Below are 16,842 nucleotides of genomic sequence, written 5' to 3'. Positions count from 1 at the left end.
TCTGTAAAGAAAAGTTATGAAAGAAAGCTCTTTACTCTGGTATCGAGTTAATTTGAGAGTTTCCCAAACAATGCTTAATCATAACCAAACCCTGTTGTTGATAGTTTCTTATTGCTTCTGTTTGTTTGGCGAGTTTGCAAAAGTTTTTTTAAGGGAAAGTCTGACGCGTACATAAGTAGCTCATTTGCATAGTGCAGCGCGTGCACCTTCAAATCCGAGTCTATGTTTTCAATTGTCAACAAATCTTGACAAAGATTTCTTTCGTTGTCTTTTGCGCTGAGATGCTGCAACAATTTTCACCAACGCCAAAAGGCTACTAACATCATGTGTATTTCTTTAACATAGTGAAATTTTACACTGCGAAAATAAAATAAACAAGGAGTTTTGATAACAACCAACAAAATCGAAATCTTTATTCGAGTACCGTTGCTATTCGAGTTGATTAAAGAAAGCTGATTATTTCTGCTGTATTCACATATTTTCAGCTAAGCTTTTAATATGTTCTCAAACGTTTATCAACCTTAAACATATTTAAAAACTAGAGATGTTATATGAGTTCGATGTACGTTTTCACACGAAAGTGGGGAAGTCCAATTTGCTGTGTTTTACTGATTGTACAAAACACGCATCGGCGGGCGCTCTTATTCATCGACAACAGACAATTTATTGGATTTTTACACAAACAAAACTGAGCAGCATCTACAGACATAAACTTTATTGTCACTTACTGGGCCTTGATAAAGCATCAAGCGTTGCTTACAATTTAGGCAAAACTCAAACTTGCAATTACGTTGTTGTTTTTAATTACTTTGTTTTACTTTACGGTCGAGAGAGACTGGAGAAATCCTCGCAACCGTGTGGCAAGAGGAGGGAAACTTTGAAGTCCTGAAACGGTGCTATATCCAAATATATCCAACTGCTTTTTGTTGTGTTATGGAAAAGCTATTAATCTTCGTTCAACATATGTCAGAATATGTGAAACTTAGAGTGGAGTAATGTGGAGCTCTTGCAAAAGAAGCAGCGGAACACAACTTGGCCGGGGTCAGCGATATAAAGCGGGACATAACTAAATTCGGCACTGTCTTACTTGACTCAAACTGGAGTAGCTTATGACGAAAATACTAAAGCAAAATTCCATGAACGTATTGATTTGTGGGCCAAAAGCATTAAACATTTCGGGAATTTCGGACGCCATTTCCTCGCGCTGTATCCGCAAAAATCCATGCAGCATGTACGCGCGTGTGCCGCACATGATGGCGCAATTTGTTCTAAAAATAGAAAAATTGTCCCATATCATGGGGACAGCCCCAATACTAGAAATGGCGCGCGCTTACGGTCTCCGTCCCCGATTATGGCTCCTGCTTCCACCTCAATTTTCGTTTCTTTCTTATAACCCAAGTAATGGCCGCTACATCAGGCCAACAAATAAACATTTGTAAATAACTCAATGAAATTAAAAGTTAAAAATTACTTTCCATCGTTGCGAGACACATTTTCTTAAGACCATTCAAGGAAATGGGATCTATCAGCCACCCAACAATAACATTAACAAGTGATCTCGACACTCAAAATGGCAATTGATAAGAAGAAGCTTTTACAGTCAACTAACTCACTTCACTTTTTTCAACGTCTTACCCATCCCCCTTTTTTACGTTTAGCGTCAAATGCGTCAACTGATTTAGGGTCGGTCGGTATGATTTTTTAAAATTATAATGTGCCCCAAACTCAGGAGCGGTCTGGAACTGGGAGGCTCGGTAACCCGGCATCGTTGCCGTGGAGCCTGGAAACAATGACGTAGTCACAAAATCAACATGGCGGCAATGCAGGTCGAAAAAAAGACAAGATCGATGCGGTGGTAAAAATCAAACGAAAACATGGAAAAAATATTCAGCTGTAAGAAATGCCGTTAATAAATCTGTATTAATTTTGCAAAATTTTCCTCGTTTGAAAACATGAAAACTTGGGTCTGTTGGACGACGCTAAAGTGGAAAAAAAAAGGGGTTGGCATAACGCGCGTTCAAATTTTACATACTTTACCCCAAACGATTAAAATTTTGGCCCTTCTGAGCTGTCAGTGCACCTTTGTAAGGCCCTAAAACAATGAAAAAACACCACTTAGGTTTAACCGCTGTAGCCAAGTGTAATCGATTTTGTTTTCTCACTTACAAACCTTTGAAAAGAAAACAACCCATTTTTCTTGATTAGTTGAAGTCCCTGCCCTAACACTAAAGACTTTTCAATATTTGTGTTGAGCTCAGCAAAAACACATTTAAACTGGAAAAAATAGTCAATTTCCACTTAAGTTTAAACTGATTGTCTATTATCAAGTCTATTATCACGTGAAAGTGTTCAGAGAAGTCATTTTACTTTCTCGGACCATCCACCCTCGTTGCGAATGTAGAACTGAAAAGCTGCTCGTAGACCAGACTCTAAGGCACCCTGAATCCATCCCGAAGCAAACGAGAGGCCTTCACCAGCAAAGAAGATGTTAGCCAAAGGGCATTTCATGAGGTAGCGGACGTTTTGGTACTGGGTGGGTTTGAGCAGGGCATAGGCTCCTTGGGCGGTTGGTTGGTTGTACCATGCGCAGACGGCTCCCGTTTCAACCTGGTCTTTGATCTCTGGGTGGATTGTGGCTATTTGCTCTACTACCTCGTGTAAAGCAGTAGTAGGATCCAGGGAGCCAAAGAGTAAGGCTTCCGTCTTCCACGTGTAAACCAACAGGATGCCTTTTTCTCCAGGATGCTCTCCAGTGAAGTTGCTTGGATAATGGAGCTGGCCGATTGGAAGATTTGTTTTGGAGAATCCTCCTTTAATGCCGTCTTTCTCCCAGAATCTGGTCTTAGTCTGTATGAAGAGTTTGGTTGATGGACCGGTGAAGATGTCTTCTATGGCCTTGTGGAAATCCTGTGGGGGCGGTTCGGTGTTTTCAAAGGGTGTGTACTTGATCTGCCTAAGCATGTTGATTGGAGTTGAGACGATAACAGCATCTCCTTCGAGCTGGAAAGGTTGGCTGCTGTTGGTGAAGTAGCCTTTAACCACCACGTGATTATTTTCAGTATCATCTTCGTCAAATTTGTAGACAATTTCTTTGACTGTACGGTTGAAGTGAATTCTATCGTGAAGGAAAACTTCAGGATTCCATCCTCCGTTGTTTTTTTCGGTGAAGGCTTCTGGTAACAAAGACATCCCACTTTTGATGCAGTGCATGTCTGATGACCACCACTGTCTCAGTTGATCTCGGAGGTATTGCACAAGGCTTTGATCAAGCTGCTGTGTGTAGGAGAAGACAGAGTAGGCAGTGATGGCAGCATCAGGCCAAGGAAGATACTTCTTGAGCTCTTCAAGGCTTGTCAAAGAGATGCTGTCTTTTTTTTTTTCAGGTCTTTTTTCACGACTTTTGTCATGACTGCTTCGTAGGTACTTTGTAAGAAGCCATCAAGTGGAAACTGACTCCAGAGATCAATCCACTGTTTCCAGGCTTTGCATGGTTCAAGGCCGCTGGTAAGCAAATCAAGCAGCTGATCTGTTACAACTTTAGTGGTGCGATTATAATATTCATCTGCAGTTAGATAAAGATAAAGTTACAGTCAAAGATACCATCTAGACAAACTAATTCAAAATGTTTTTAAACTCGCAAAGCTACTTTGAAGATACTTAAGTGGTGCGATTGCAATATTGTAATATTCACCTGCAGTTAGATGAAGATGAAGTTCCAGTTAAAGCTATCATCTAGACAAAGCTGATTCAAAATGATTTTAAACTAACAAAGGCACTTTGAAGTTGTATCGAACAAAAAGGTTAAAGAAAGTCGATCGTGATTTTCAGTCCAGAAGAGAAATTTTGTATAAAAATTTCCCTGTTCTGAGGACATGAGGTGGTTTTATGCTCTATAACCTAGTCTTTTGTTTTTGAATATATTTTTAGATGCGGCGCATTTTAGGTGGCGAACAAAGGCAATTAAAACTCGTTTTTCAATCATTCATTCGGACGGTTTCTGGGTCTTTTTGCCTTTCCTCGGGCTGTACAATTTTGCAGAATTCCGTTGTGTGTCAAAAGCAAGGAAGACATGTTTTGGGGATGGTGTGTACAACAGTCGAGGATCTCATAGTGCCTAGGCGTTTTCAGGGGCTAGAAAATTTTCACTTCTCGTGGCTGTAGAATACACTTATGGTGCTGAAGTTTGCAACCACCTTAGACAGCTGCAGCGCTTTAAACTTACCGATACTTGTGACGTCTTTCACTTCATTTTTTATTAAGGTAGCATCCCATCCAGGCCAAAGTTTGTTCATCCAGGTCAAAGGATCTTTATTCCATTCTGTTGAATACATGAATTGGGAATTACCTTTACATAATTTACATTTACATAATTTACCTAAGTTTACCTGTAAGTGAGCGACGTGTTGTAAGGCCAGGCCACTACACTTCAGTTTATAGCGCCAAATTCTAAAACTCAATTTCACTCTTGAAGAGATAAACTTGCTAAACTACAAGGCTACCCCTGGCCGAGGGAGGGCTACATCTGACTTTGCAGGAAGACGTTTGACATTGGAACATTAACTGGTAGATTTTATTAACTTGTCAGAAAGACACTACTCTCTCGGAGCCTCTCTACACCCAGGTGTGTAAATGGCTACCGGCGAACTTAATGCCGGAGGTAACCCTTCCGATGGACTAGCATCCCATCCAGGGGGGAGTAGAAATACTCTCAGTAGCTTCATGCTACAGAAACCGGGATAAGCTTCGGCCTGATGGGGCCCCCTTGGCTCGTATGCAGACTTTACCTTTCACTATAAAGCTCACCTTCTATACGAACAGCGTTTTCGTTATAAAACTTGAGATAAGCTTTGTCACTGTAGTTGGCAAAATGTGCCAAGGGTAGGTTGAACCGCTCCTCAGAAGCATAAAAATCTGTGAGAAAATGGGTCTTGGTCCTCGCATCAGGGAGACATGGTAGCCTCATGGCACCAGCTGCAAATGAAATTTAAAAAATGCAAAAGGATTACGAAACCAATCATTAATGATAGTTTATAGGAAGAATATAACCACGTCTCTCTCAATCGACTTTTATGCTTACCCTCAGCGTGGAGTCCCTTTGCAAAACCATCTTTTTCCCCAAGGGTGTAAACTCTGCCTCCTACTCGCGTCTGGCTCTCTAATACTGTCACGTCATGTCCAACTTGTGCCAGCTCAAATGCAGCGACTAGCCCTGCCATTCCGGCTCCAACCACAATCACTTTCTTCGGCTTTTGCGTCTTTGAATGCCGCTCAGGGTCCTCCATCTTCTGGATCCATTTTTGAAAAGCGTAATTTAGGCCCTCTCTGGCGATATCCATCAACAGTGGTTTTAAAAGATCGCTCTGTTGAACAGGTCCTTGCTCTTCTTCAATCTTATGCTTTTTGACTTTTTCAGGTTCTCTGGGGGCTCGAAACATAGCCACTGTAGGGAGTGGGCTTTTGTCTGCATCATTCACATAGTTCCCTAGATCTCCAGTAATCCAGTTTGGTTCGTTCTTTAACAAAACCCTGCCCAATCGCTTGGCGACGTCTCGATCTGTCTTTGTCGTCATCGTGAATTCTCAGCTGTAGATATCAAAGAGATTTTATTAGGATCTCAATAGAGTTAACTGTTAGCCTTAAAACAGGGCAAACATTTAGCTGTGAAGTGCAATAATTGGAAAACTTTAAACGTTAGCCGAAAAAAAAAAATTTAATCGTAAACAAATTTTTGCCAGAGAAGTGAAAATCTCAAGACCTCTTGTCAAGATGTGTTGTGTCTTGTCATGTGTTTCTGTAGTACAGAGAAAAGCCAGGAGACTTAGTAGTGGCAAAATTGTTTACAATTCTTGTTTCAATACCTTCAGTTATTCCATCCTAGAATGGTCCTAAGACCTTCAAATATGTTTTATACTTTGGAGCATCCCGGACCCGCAGAACTGGACTTCGGTTCCGAGGGTTGCCCAGGACGGTATGGTAACAGCTAGAATTGAACCATGCATAATCGTCTGTTTTGAGAGCCCTTCACTTCTCAGCGGTGCGTTTATTTTTGTGACGTCTAGACGAAACAAGTGGTGGTCGAGAAAACCTTCTGCAAGTTTCGGGATCTTTCTGAGGCAATCTGATTTTTTTTTTTAGAATAATACTCTTCACTGCAAGAATTCTCTGGATTTGTTTTCCTTTTGTCACGTTTCAAGGGAAGTCGAAAGGGAAAGTGCTGTATCATATCTATATGCAGACATGACGTCTGTGTCTATTTATCCATTCGATACGATATGACAACTTTATTTAAACGAGGTATTTCTATCAGTCTATTTATGATAATCAACTGGCTACTTATCTTCCTGACTACAGTTAAAAAATAACAATCCCCCCCCAAAAAATAAAACCTGCTTTGCACGGAGGCCGTGTAGAAAAAATCTAATTAAATCTGTGGCGACTTAGTTTAATCTTGAGCTCGGTTAATGAAGTTGCTTGTCTTAGTTCTATAGCTAAGTTGTTCCACAACTGAGATCCACCGTAAGGAAAACTTCTCTTCACTGCGAGGTTGTGGAAGAACTAATTTGTTTTCATTATTCCATAATAAACGATGAGCACTCGATAAACAAATCTGTATTTACTGAGGTGATTGACCAACAGATAATATCTCGACCGACTGCTTGGACACGACTGCAGTGCGCTTCAAAGCAGATATAGCGAAAGACGTTGGCGTAAGTTCACAGGCATCAGTAGACTTTCTAAAAGTCCTATCCAATAATACTTCCCTGGCCTGTTGGTTTCTCGCGCTCGCGACTTCGTCGCTCGAATATTGCCCTCTCCCTTCCCTCAGGGGGAGATGAATAAGCGAAGGATTAAGCAAAGGTCGACTTGTGGCAAATCTAAGGCATCAGGTGACAACTACTTTGTATCAGAACGCACACGTAACGCTAAATCGATGTGTATAGTTTCTAGGCTAAGCTTTAAGGGAGCTACGTCACCGTTTGAGCATCTTGAAAAGTTAAGCTTAAATTTTTCAAGTTCGTCGTTTTTTTAATCTTCTCTCTTAACCATCCTTGGTCCTGTATGGTTTATTATCTTGTTATGTGGCTGGAAGATAAACCAAATCCTGTGCTTTGATTGGCTATACGAGCGGGCAAGATAGCGCTATCTTGTCCACTAGGAATTACACGCTCTGTTCCGCAACAAAAACTTCCCCGAAGCCGAAGCAGATGCCATGTAGTAAATCCTTTATTGACCAAGCTTGTTTGGTCAAGAGGGCTGAATATTGTACTTCGACTCCGTCTCGGTCCATAAACACTCAAAAAAAGAGTTTGGCCAATATCCAGCGATATTGACCTAGTGCCGTGACTGGGCTCCTTTAAGAACGTATAAACTGATGGACTTTTCTCAGAATCTCTAAAATAACCTGAAATTGCTTCGCTTGCTTTGAAGGTTTCTCAAATCGTAAAATAAATGAAATAATAAATAAATTACAACATTTGGAGAGGAAGCCGATTCCGCCTAAGCTGCTTTTCATGTTGGTCTTATATCCAGGTCGAATTGGAATTTGGAGTGTTGGTTTTTGTGGGGGTTTAAAACCGCAGAGCACGGAGAAAAACCCTTGGAGCAAGGCGAGAGCCGCCAACAAACTCAACCCACATATGGCACCGGGCGGAATCGAACAAGTACCACATTGGTGGGAGGCGAGCGCTCCGCAATACTGCGCCATCCCTGCTCCCGTGTACAGTCGTGTACATTCGTACCTCTTTGTGCGACCATCTCTCATTAAGCGACCACCATCTCAAAATCAAAGTCTCCTGTGAAACCAGCTAATGGATAGGGATAAGCTTAGAGAAGGTAGTTGAACCAAAAACAGAAGAAGTATTGGTGGATTTGGAGTGTTAGAAGATATTTGGAACGTTGAGAAATATCAAAAAAGGAAGATAAAAGGCGAGCCACTGACTTGTAAAATAAAAAGCCTGTAAACAATGGTTGGAGCGCAAAGCTGCACATCATTCTTCGTTCACGGAATGACAACCCGGCCTTAGCTGAATACGCCCCATTAATATCAAATAATTACCATTGTTGGAGGTCGAAATTCGCTTAAACATAGTCTGCTAACGATGCAAAAACACTTCCGCCATATAGTGACTGAATTCAATCAACAAGGACGTCGCTGATGATCAAGCTTGCCTTCAAACACGAATGTGTTGTTTGTGACTTTCAGCTCGTCTTGTCTAGAAACTAACTTCTTTCTTAGAATAAGACGGTGTGTCTTTAAAAGTTTCTACCTGTCCACCGAATCCTTGCGCTCAAAATAATATACCTAAATTTTTAATCTTTGCTGTAGTTGATGCCGACATTGAAAAACAGTCTGTTTGAAAACAATCTGTTATGGTCTTGGCTTCGGACCCGCAGACAAGTCGATAGTAGAGCTTCAGGGTTAAAGACACTAAATGGTACTTTTCTATGCCAGCGTTAATGACCCCTCCCCGACTGCATCAGTTGTAACATGCCTGGCCTTTTGATGCCAAGAACAGTTATTTGACTGCAAATAGAAACAAGACTTCTACTTGTATGTCCTTACCGGTTGTAACTTCCGTCAGGCAGCAAGGTAGCAAAGAGCTTGTGCTTGAATGTCGAAATCCAAACTGTTGCAACGAAAGCAGGATGCTTTAATGTGAAAGTCAAAAAGCCATGAATACTTTGGTTTGATTTTGACGGATCGATGAGTGTGTAGCCGCCAATCAAATGTGTCCCAAAAAACTTTCAGGGCTAAATTTGTTATGACACAGTGAATTATCATTGTGTTAGATGAAACCGCAAAGGAAACAAACAACTTAACATTGACTCGATTAATCACGAAACTTTACCTCGATAACTTTTCCGTCCTAAATAAGGCTGTAATCCTGTAGTTTTTTCATTACTTATTTAACCTGTTTTTTTTGTGCAAACAAGCTAGAAATTCTAGCGACTATAAACAAGGTGAGGCTCAAAGCTGCATGGGCGGACTTGACGCTTAGGCTTCAAAACCAGACAGCTCTTGACATAATATTCAAATTCTGTTCTGTAAAGAACTTCTGCTTGAATGACGAAGATAACTGTTACAAAGAAACAGGATGCCTATTGTGCTTGGTGCGGCGTCTGTTTTAATTTTAATCAGACAGTTTACATGATACAAAGCGTGATTGGTAAATTGCGTCATAGGTGCCATGCCCTTTCGCTTTAGGAACCGTTCAAGCGCGCTTCTATCACGAACGCTCAAGAATGAAGCTTAGAAAGTGCGTCATACAACTGCACTACAAAGTCTTTGAAAATTGCTTCATTTCTCAGAAACATTTACTCCAGAAAATGATTCAGATGGAATAGCAGAGGGAATAAGAGCTCAATTAATCAAACGCGTCACAATGTAAATGAAATAGAGTGAATTAGACTGGCACTCCCCTAATTACAAAATGCAGTCTATATTCAGAACGTTAAACTAAACGGGCGGAATATCATTTTGTACAGCAGTGTTACTGTCAGAAAAGGGTCCACTGAGACGCTGACCATAGGCAATGGTCAAAGGGAAGCGAGAGGGGGATCCGAAAGAGGAAGATTGCAGTCTGTACGACTCCCTAAATAGGAGGCTAAGTTTGACCAAAACTCTTTTTACAACGAATACGGTTTACCGCTACTCAATTAGAAGCAGTTGAAATTTATTTTTCCAAAGAGTTATCGTATTTCTCTTTCTTTCAGAAAATAGAGTTTATTTCCAGCAGTGGTGCGGGGGGGGGGGGGGGGGGGGATGAGAGGTTGGAGTTCAAAGCTGCGCCTGCATCGCGTGGGGGAAGGGATATATGTAAATAGTGTGCCCAATTAGCGTTTTTTAAGCTAAATACCATTGACACTAAAATAAAGTCTTTCATTCATTCGTGGGAGGTTGGAGTTCAAAGACCCTTTCCAAATATCAAATAATTAACGTTGTTAGAGGCCGAAATTCACTTCAACATTCCTTACTAGCTACATTTGCAAGACAACTTTTGCCATGAAATGACTGGATCAGTTCAAAGAGGAAGATCGCTGATCAAGCTCTTGTTGAAACACGAATGCTTTGTTTATGACCCTCAGCTTAATTTCTCTAAAAGTTAACTTCTCCTTAGAATTAGACCAGGCTTCGTTAAAATAATATACCTCTAGATTTTTAACCTTTGCTGCAGCTGATGTTGACATAGTTATTTGCACATTACTTCGAAAACAGTCCGTTATGGACTGTTATCTTTGGAATCGCGCGCGAGCAAGTCGATAGTAGAGCTTTAGGGTTAAAACACTAAATGGTACTTTTTTATGCAAGCGTCAAGGACCCCTCCCTGGACTGTCAGCTGTAACATGCCTGGCCTTTTGATACCAAGAACAATTATTTGACTGCCAAAAGAAACACGACTTCTACTTGTATGTCCTTACTGGTTGTAACTTCCTTCAGGCAGTAAGGTAGTCAAGAGCTTGTGCTTGAATGAAGAAGTCAAAACTGTTGCAACGAAAGCAGGAAGCTTTAATGTGAAAGTCAAAAAGCCATGACTTTTGGGTTTGATTTTGACAGGTCGACGAGTGAGTGGCTACCAATCAAATGCGTCCCAATAAGCTTTCAGAGCTAAAGTTTTTATGACACTTGAATGAAGTGAATTATCATTATGCGAGATGAAACCGCAAAGAAAGCAAACAAATTAACGTTGTCTCAGTCAGTCACGAAAGTACGTCTCGATAAATTTTCCTTCAAAAAAAGCGGTAACCTGTTAGTTTTTTCATTACTTATTTATCCTGTTTTATTTGTGCAGGTAAGGTGGAAATTCGAGCCACTTAAAACAACGTGAGGTTCAAAGCTGCGCGAGCGGACCTCGATTTCTCAAACTCATTAATAATTGATCAAGTTTAAACAAAGGAAATCATCGCCGTGACGCTGTTTGGATATCTGATCTTGATTAGCATAGATTTTTACGGTTTTATTTCTCCGTTTTCTCCTTAGTTTTAGTTTCGATTGAGAAGATATATCAAACACTCAAGACAGTGTTCAACCACATTTCCAAAGACCTCGAAGTTCGTCAAAAATACCCCGCTAATCGTCGTATTTTCAACTCTCTTCTCGGTGTTTGGATTTGCGGTCAAACACTGTCTTTCGTGTTTGATATATTACTTCAAAACCAGACAGCCCTTGACACATTATTCAAATTCTGTTGTGTAAAGACTGCTTAAGTTGTGTGTATAACTTCGATGATCAATCACGTCTTCATATCTTTCTCCGCAATTCAAATATATGATCTTTCATATATTCACTTGCATTCTTCATCATCTACGGGTATATTACGATCTCACAAAATCAACAGCTCCTCGTCGCTTAATAGCTCAGTTGATACCCGGGGGCCACTGCCATATATGGGCTATATTGGTATGTACCACTGTGAAGGGTATGGTTTTCAAGCAGTTTACTCTAGGATAGGGTATATAAATCTGAGCGTTTGGGTCTAGAATAGGGTATCATTTTTCACAAAACTGACTAGTTGGTTGCAGATTTTATCTAGAGTAAGGAAACCAGGGATTGCCACTCAAAAATATAAAAAAATCAAATCGGCAAGTTTAAATTTACGCAAATCAGCCTCAGCAGTGTCGATAGATGGGGGGATTTGGGGAGTTTACACTAGTATAGGTTAGCAAAATTCAGCTGAACTAGCTCTGGTATAGGCTAAGGGTTCCGGGGTCCCAGCGGCACATCCCCACCAAGAAATTCCCAAAGTGACCCCCTCGTGAGTTGATAGAGCACTGCACCGGTATCGCAAGAGGTCGTGAGTTCGAATCCCATTCAAGCCTGCACTTTTTTTTTTCAGGCTTTAATTTCACAATTGCTTACGTTGTGTGTATAACTGCGATGATCAATCATGTTCTATATCTTTCCGCCGCAGTTCAATATGTGATCTTTCATAAATTCACTTGTAAACCAGACAGCCCTTGACATAATATTCAAATTATGTTCCGTAAAGAACTTCGTCTTGAATGAGAAAGGGAACCGTTACAACTAAAGGAGGATGCTTTAGTGGCTTGGCGTGGCGTCTGTCTTTTACTTTAATCAGATACTTGGCAAAATATAAAGCGTAATTCGTAAAGTACGCCATACTTGCCATGCCCTTAAACTTTTGGAACCGTTCACGCGCGCTTCCATCACGAACGCTCAAGAGTGAAGTTTATAAGATGCGTCATACAACAACGCCAAAACGTTTTGGAAAAGTTGTCCGTTTCTTCTAAAAATTTACCTCAGGAATGAAATACCAGAGGGAATAAGACTGGAGCTCAATCATTAACAAATGTGCACAATGTGAAAGAAATACAATGAATTATAATTGGAATGACACTCCTGTGATTACTAAATACGATATCTTCTATATTAGGAAAGTGAAACTAAACGGGCGGAACTACACTTGACTATTATTTTACACTGTTGTGTTACTATTAGAAAAGTGTCCTGAAAAAAATCAGCGTTCCCTTAAAAAACTTTGTGGTGTGGTGTTTCTGCATGATTTGAAAGAGCGTCTGTATGTCTCGTAGAGTTAGAGCGCTCCATTATTCAACCATCGACGACAATTTGGGCTATCATGAGAGCATAAATAAAATGAATAGTATGTTAAAAAATCAGCTGAGACATACATTCTTACAATACAAATTAGCAACTGCTGATAACTATTACGAAATGCCCTTCTCAACTAGAAACACAAAGATCAACAATATCTAGTCGGGGTAATTTTTAGGAATAAGTTACAAAGCAATTGAAACAACTGAAGCACAGGTATTTCTCAGAACACAAATACTAATTCGTGTTCCCGCTGGCGTTTGTTTAATTCATTTTCAATTGGTACGACGTTTACTGAGAACATTTCCATTTTCATAGAAAAGAACGACGGTATGATATAAGGGAAGTAAACATGTAAGTAACTGGAAATAAAATCCAAAATGTCACTCTCTACGCCCGTTGATTACAAACACGACGTTTCGGCACTGACTAATTTCGCAATTGGATTTGTTCGGCAAGTTTTACTGTTTAACATCTACGGTGGGCCCACCCACTTTTGGAACATAGCGGCCCGCTGCAATCGAGTGCGTTTTACTGATTGCTCAGCCATGATGGTGGTGGTACCACCTGCTTTGACGAGCACTCCACGGTTGATATTCCATGGCTTAATGAGTTGGCTGTACTCTGTCTCCCCTTTAATCGCCAAATCTGCAAGTATCTTTCCAATGACAGGCACGAACTTCATACCCCATCCACCTGTGAAAAGGACGATGCGGTTATTGCTGCGTGCTTCTGGTAGAAAATCCAAAACAAAACCGACGCCGTCGTCGTCTTTATCACTGGATTCAGCAAAGCCAGCAATGCATGTTGAATGCTCTTGAGGTAATAGTTGGGGAATGAGAGAAGGCATTGATTTCTTCACAAAGCCACTAGTGAAACTTAGGGCGTCTTGATCGAGTGGCCTGTCGGTAATGTCTGGAGGGTCAAACTTGAAGTCAAATCTCTCGCTTGATGTGAATGCTGAACCAACTCTGGCGTAATCTGGCCGCTTCTTTTCGCTCGGGAAACCATAGTATAAGTTTAAGTCGTTCTCTTTCGGCTGCCCAAAAAAGTACCAGATAGGCCATGTCTTCATTGAAGCTGAAGGTGAAGAAGGGCTTCTATTGAAGTATGTGGAGCTCCACAGATAGATGGTGAGGTTGATCTTCTCCGTGAAGGTGGGTGTTAGAGTTGATAAGACGCTGTTAATATAGCTGCCAGGCGTCAGGATCACTTTCTTCGTTCGGATGCATTGCGGCCGCCGATCGATCCACACTCTCACCTCATTCTCCGAACTGTAATCAATGCATTTGACAGGCGCATTTTCCACTAGATCAGTTTTACCTGAACATTTCAACATCTTCTGAAGGCCTTCGATAACGGCAGGTACATTTATGGTGCCCCCATCACCAACATACAGAGCTTTTGGATTATCGATGTCGTTAACCGCGTCCGAAATGAAAGAAAACCGCTCATCGCTCTGAATTGCCTCTTTGCCTTCAAGCAATTCGTAGTCAGTTACTCCCAACGCTTTGAGGTTTTCTGCAGCCTTGTCAATGTTGCCCTCACTACTTTCGACAGTAGCATCGCCAAACCAAAGGCAGCCTGTTCTATCCAGAAGGGAGCTGTCATTTAACTCTTGCATGAGCTTGTCCCATTCTTTACTTGACTCGATAGCCAGTTGGCACAGATATCGCTCTGAGTAGCAGATACGAAATTGGCGACTAAACCCAGGACTTGAACCATATGTGTTTCCAAATTTGTACTGCTCAATGATCATTACTTTCTTTCCCTCTTTGACAGCGCACTGGTACGCTGCGGATAATCCCATGGGGCCACCGCCGACCACGATCACGTCGTATAATTCAGAAACACTTGCAGTCATGATCGTTTATTTTGATGCTGTTCTCTTTACGCGATCTCTTCTCCTGATCAGTCTAAATTGCTGACGTGAATGAACTGTGAATGGAATGATGCAAAGTGTAAAGAAGAGGTGGACATTGGGCAGTTCTGAACATCGCAAATTCGGCAGATACTACCGCAATACCGCAAAAAAAAATCGCTAAATACCGCATTGCTTCAATACCGAGTCTAAAAGGAATGTCACACCTAAACCAGTACTCTGTATGTTAAAGTTTAGAGAAAATAACACGGAAATAACAATTACGAATTTGTTACTGAACGTTAGGTCAGGTAATTTTCGATTTAGACAAAATAAGTAACATACCGACCGCATTTCGAGGTTACAATTACCGAAATACCGCAAGAAAAATTGTCCAATACTGCAATACTGCAAACCACAATGTCCCCCTCTAAAAGACTTAGCGGTTAGGAGTCAAAGGTGTCACGTCTCAGGCGTTTGAAGACGTTCAATTTCCCATTAATTATTTGACTGCCAATAAAAACACAACTTCTTTTTGTATGTCCTTACCGGTTGTAACTTCAGTCAGACAGCAAAGTAGTAAAGAGCTTGTGCTTGAATGTCGAAGTCAAAACTGCTGCAACGAAAGCAGGAAGCTTCAATGTGAACTGAAGTCAAAAAGCCATGAATACTTTGGTGTAATTTTGACAGGTCGATGATTGAGTAGCCACCAATCAAATGCGTCCCAATAAGCTTTCAGAGCTAAATTTGTTATGACACAGTGAATTATCATTGTGTTTGATGAAACCGCGAAGGAAACAAACAACTTAGCATTGCCTCGATAACTTTTCCGTCCTAAATAAGACTGTAATCCTCTAGTTTTTTTATTACTTATTTGACCTGTTTTATTTGTGCAAACAAGCTGCAAATTCTAGCGACTATAAACAAGGTGAGGCTCAAAGCTGCATGGGCGGACTTGGGGCCTAGGCTTCAAAACCAGACAGCTCTTGACAAAATATTCAAATTCTGTTCTATATAAAGAACTTCTGCTTGAATGACGAAGATAACTTTTACAAAGAAACAGGATGCTTAATGCGCTGGGCGCGGCGTCTGTTTTAATTTTAATCAGACACTTTACATGATACAAAGCGTAATTGGCAAATTGCGTCATAGGTACCATGCCCTTTCGCTTTAGGAACCGTTCAAGTGCGCTTCTATCACGAACGCTCAAGAACGAAGCTTATAAAACGCGTCATACAACTGCACTACAACGTTTTTGAGAATTGCTTCATTTCTTAGGAAAATTTACTCCAGAAAGGAGTAAATTCATTCAAGGCAAAAGTCTTAGTTAAATCCATATCCTGAAACATCTGGGCAAATCCTTGTTTCAACGAAGCGGTCAACTCCTGTAAGTCGGTCGGCGCTATCAACAACGTCGACATTAGATTCCGGACGCGTTCGTTTTGAGAAGAACTACTTTTTCCTTTTAAGTTGTCTTTGTTGCCTTGGGTTCAACATTGGTTGGATTATAGGGCATCACGGCTTTGAGAATTATCGCTTTATAAATCGAATTTCTTCTACCGTGTTGGAGTGCAAAGCTGCACATCATTCACGCCATTCGGTAGTTGCCCCTTTCCAAATATCAAATAATTGAAAACATTAGTGGAGACCGAAATTCACTTGATCATTAACTGCTAGCTACATTTGCAAAATAACTGGATCCGTTCAACAAGGAGGTCGCCGGTGATCAAGCTTGCGTTGAAAAACGATTGGAACCGTTTAATTGCGCTTCTATCAAGAACGCTCAAGAATGAAGCTTATTAAAACGTGTCATACAACTGCTCCACAACGTCTTTGAAAAGTGTTTCATTTCTTCCAAAAACGTACCCAGAAAAGTGTTTCTGAAGGAATACCAGGGGGAATGAGAATTCGATCAATCACACATGTACACAATGTTAATGAAATACAATGAATTATAATTACAATGATACTTCCGTAATTAAAAACACAATATATTTTATATTCAGAAAGTTAAACTAAACAGGCAGAATATTATTTTGCACAGAAGTGTTGCTGTTAGAAAAGTGTCCGTGAAAACTAAGCGTCCAAAACATTTCTGGTGATGTGATATTTCTGCATGAATTAAAGGGCGTGTCTATGTGTCGCGGAGGTAAAGGTCTTTATCATTCATCTGTCCACGACAAATTGGGCTAGATAGATAATCTTTATTTATCCACGGTAAAACTTCGTAAGCTGTAAAATACCTTATACCTAATAATGAAAAATAATTAAATGAAAAGCTGCTTTCCACGAATGCCATGCCTTACTGTTTTTTCTCAGAGTCCCTTAGGTTATATATACGACTTCTCGCCTTTCAAATTTAGAACCATATACGGAGACCTGTAAAACATCTTAGCTCTTTGAACTTGCT

At 40.7% G+C, this 16,842-nt stretch overlaps 1 protein-coding gene and 1 pseudogene across 2 annotated transcripts; both read right to left on the bottom strand.

The window, feature by feature from the left end:
* Positions 1-429: 429 nt before the first annotated feature.
* On the bottom strand, positions 430-8,705 carry LOC145469478 (putative L-amino-acid oxidase YobN; annotated as a pseudogene). The gene is made up of 5 exons (XR_014042325.1): positions 8,564-8,705; positions 5,078-5,583; positions 4,804-4,971; positions 4,223-4,318; positions 430-3,562 (listed from the first exon to the last, which is right to left on the bottom strand). The product of XR_014042325.1 is annotated as a putative L-amino-acid oxidase YobN (transcript).
* A 3,644-nt stretch (positions 8,706-12,349) lies between these two features.
* Positions 12,350-15,258, bottom strand: LOC145469663 (putative bifunctional amine oxidase DDB_G0291301). The gene is made up of 2 exons (XM_081453420.1): positions 14,982-15,258; positions 12,350-14,509 (listed from the first exon to the last, which is right to left on the bottom strand). The coding sequence occupies exon 2, from the start codon at positions 14,433-14,435 to the stop codon at positions 13,047-13,049; it is 1,389 nt and encodes a 462-aa protein (XP_081309546.1). The 5' UTR covers positions 14,436-14,509; positions 14,982-15,258; the 3' UTR covers positions 12,350-13,046.
* Positions 15,259-16,842: the final 1,584 nt, after the last annotated feature.

The sequence above is a fragment of the Orbicella franksi genome, chromosome 15 (genome assembly GCF_964199315.1).
Source record: "Orbicella franksi chromosome 15, jaOrbFran1.1, whole genome shotgun sequence".
Lineage (NCBI taxonomy): Eukaryota > Metazoa > Cnidaria > Anthozoa > Scleractinia > Merulinidae > Orbicella > Orbicella franksi.
The sequence above is the reverse complement of the archived record's forward strand: the minus strand, read 5'-3'. Positions and strand labels throughout refer to the sequence as shown.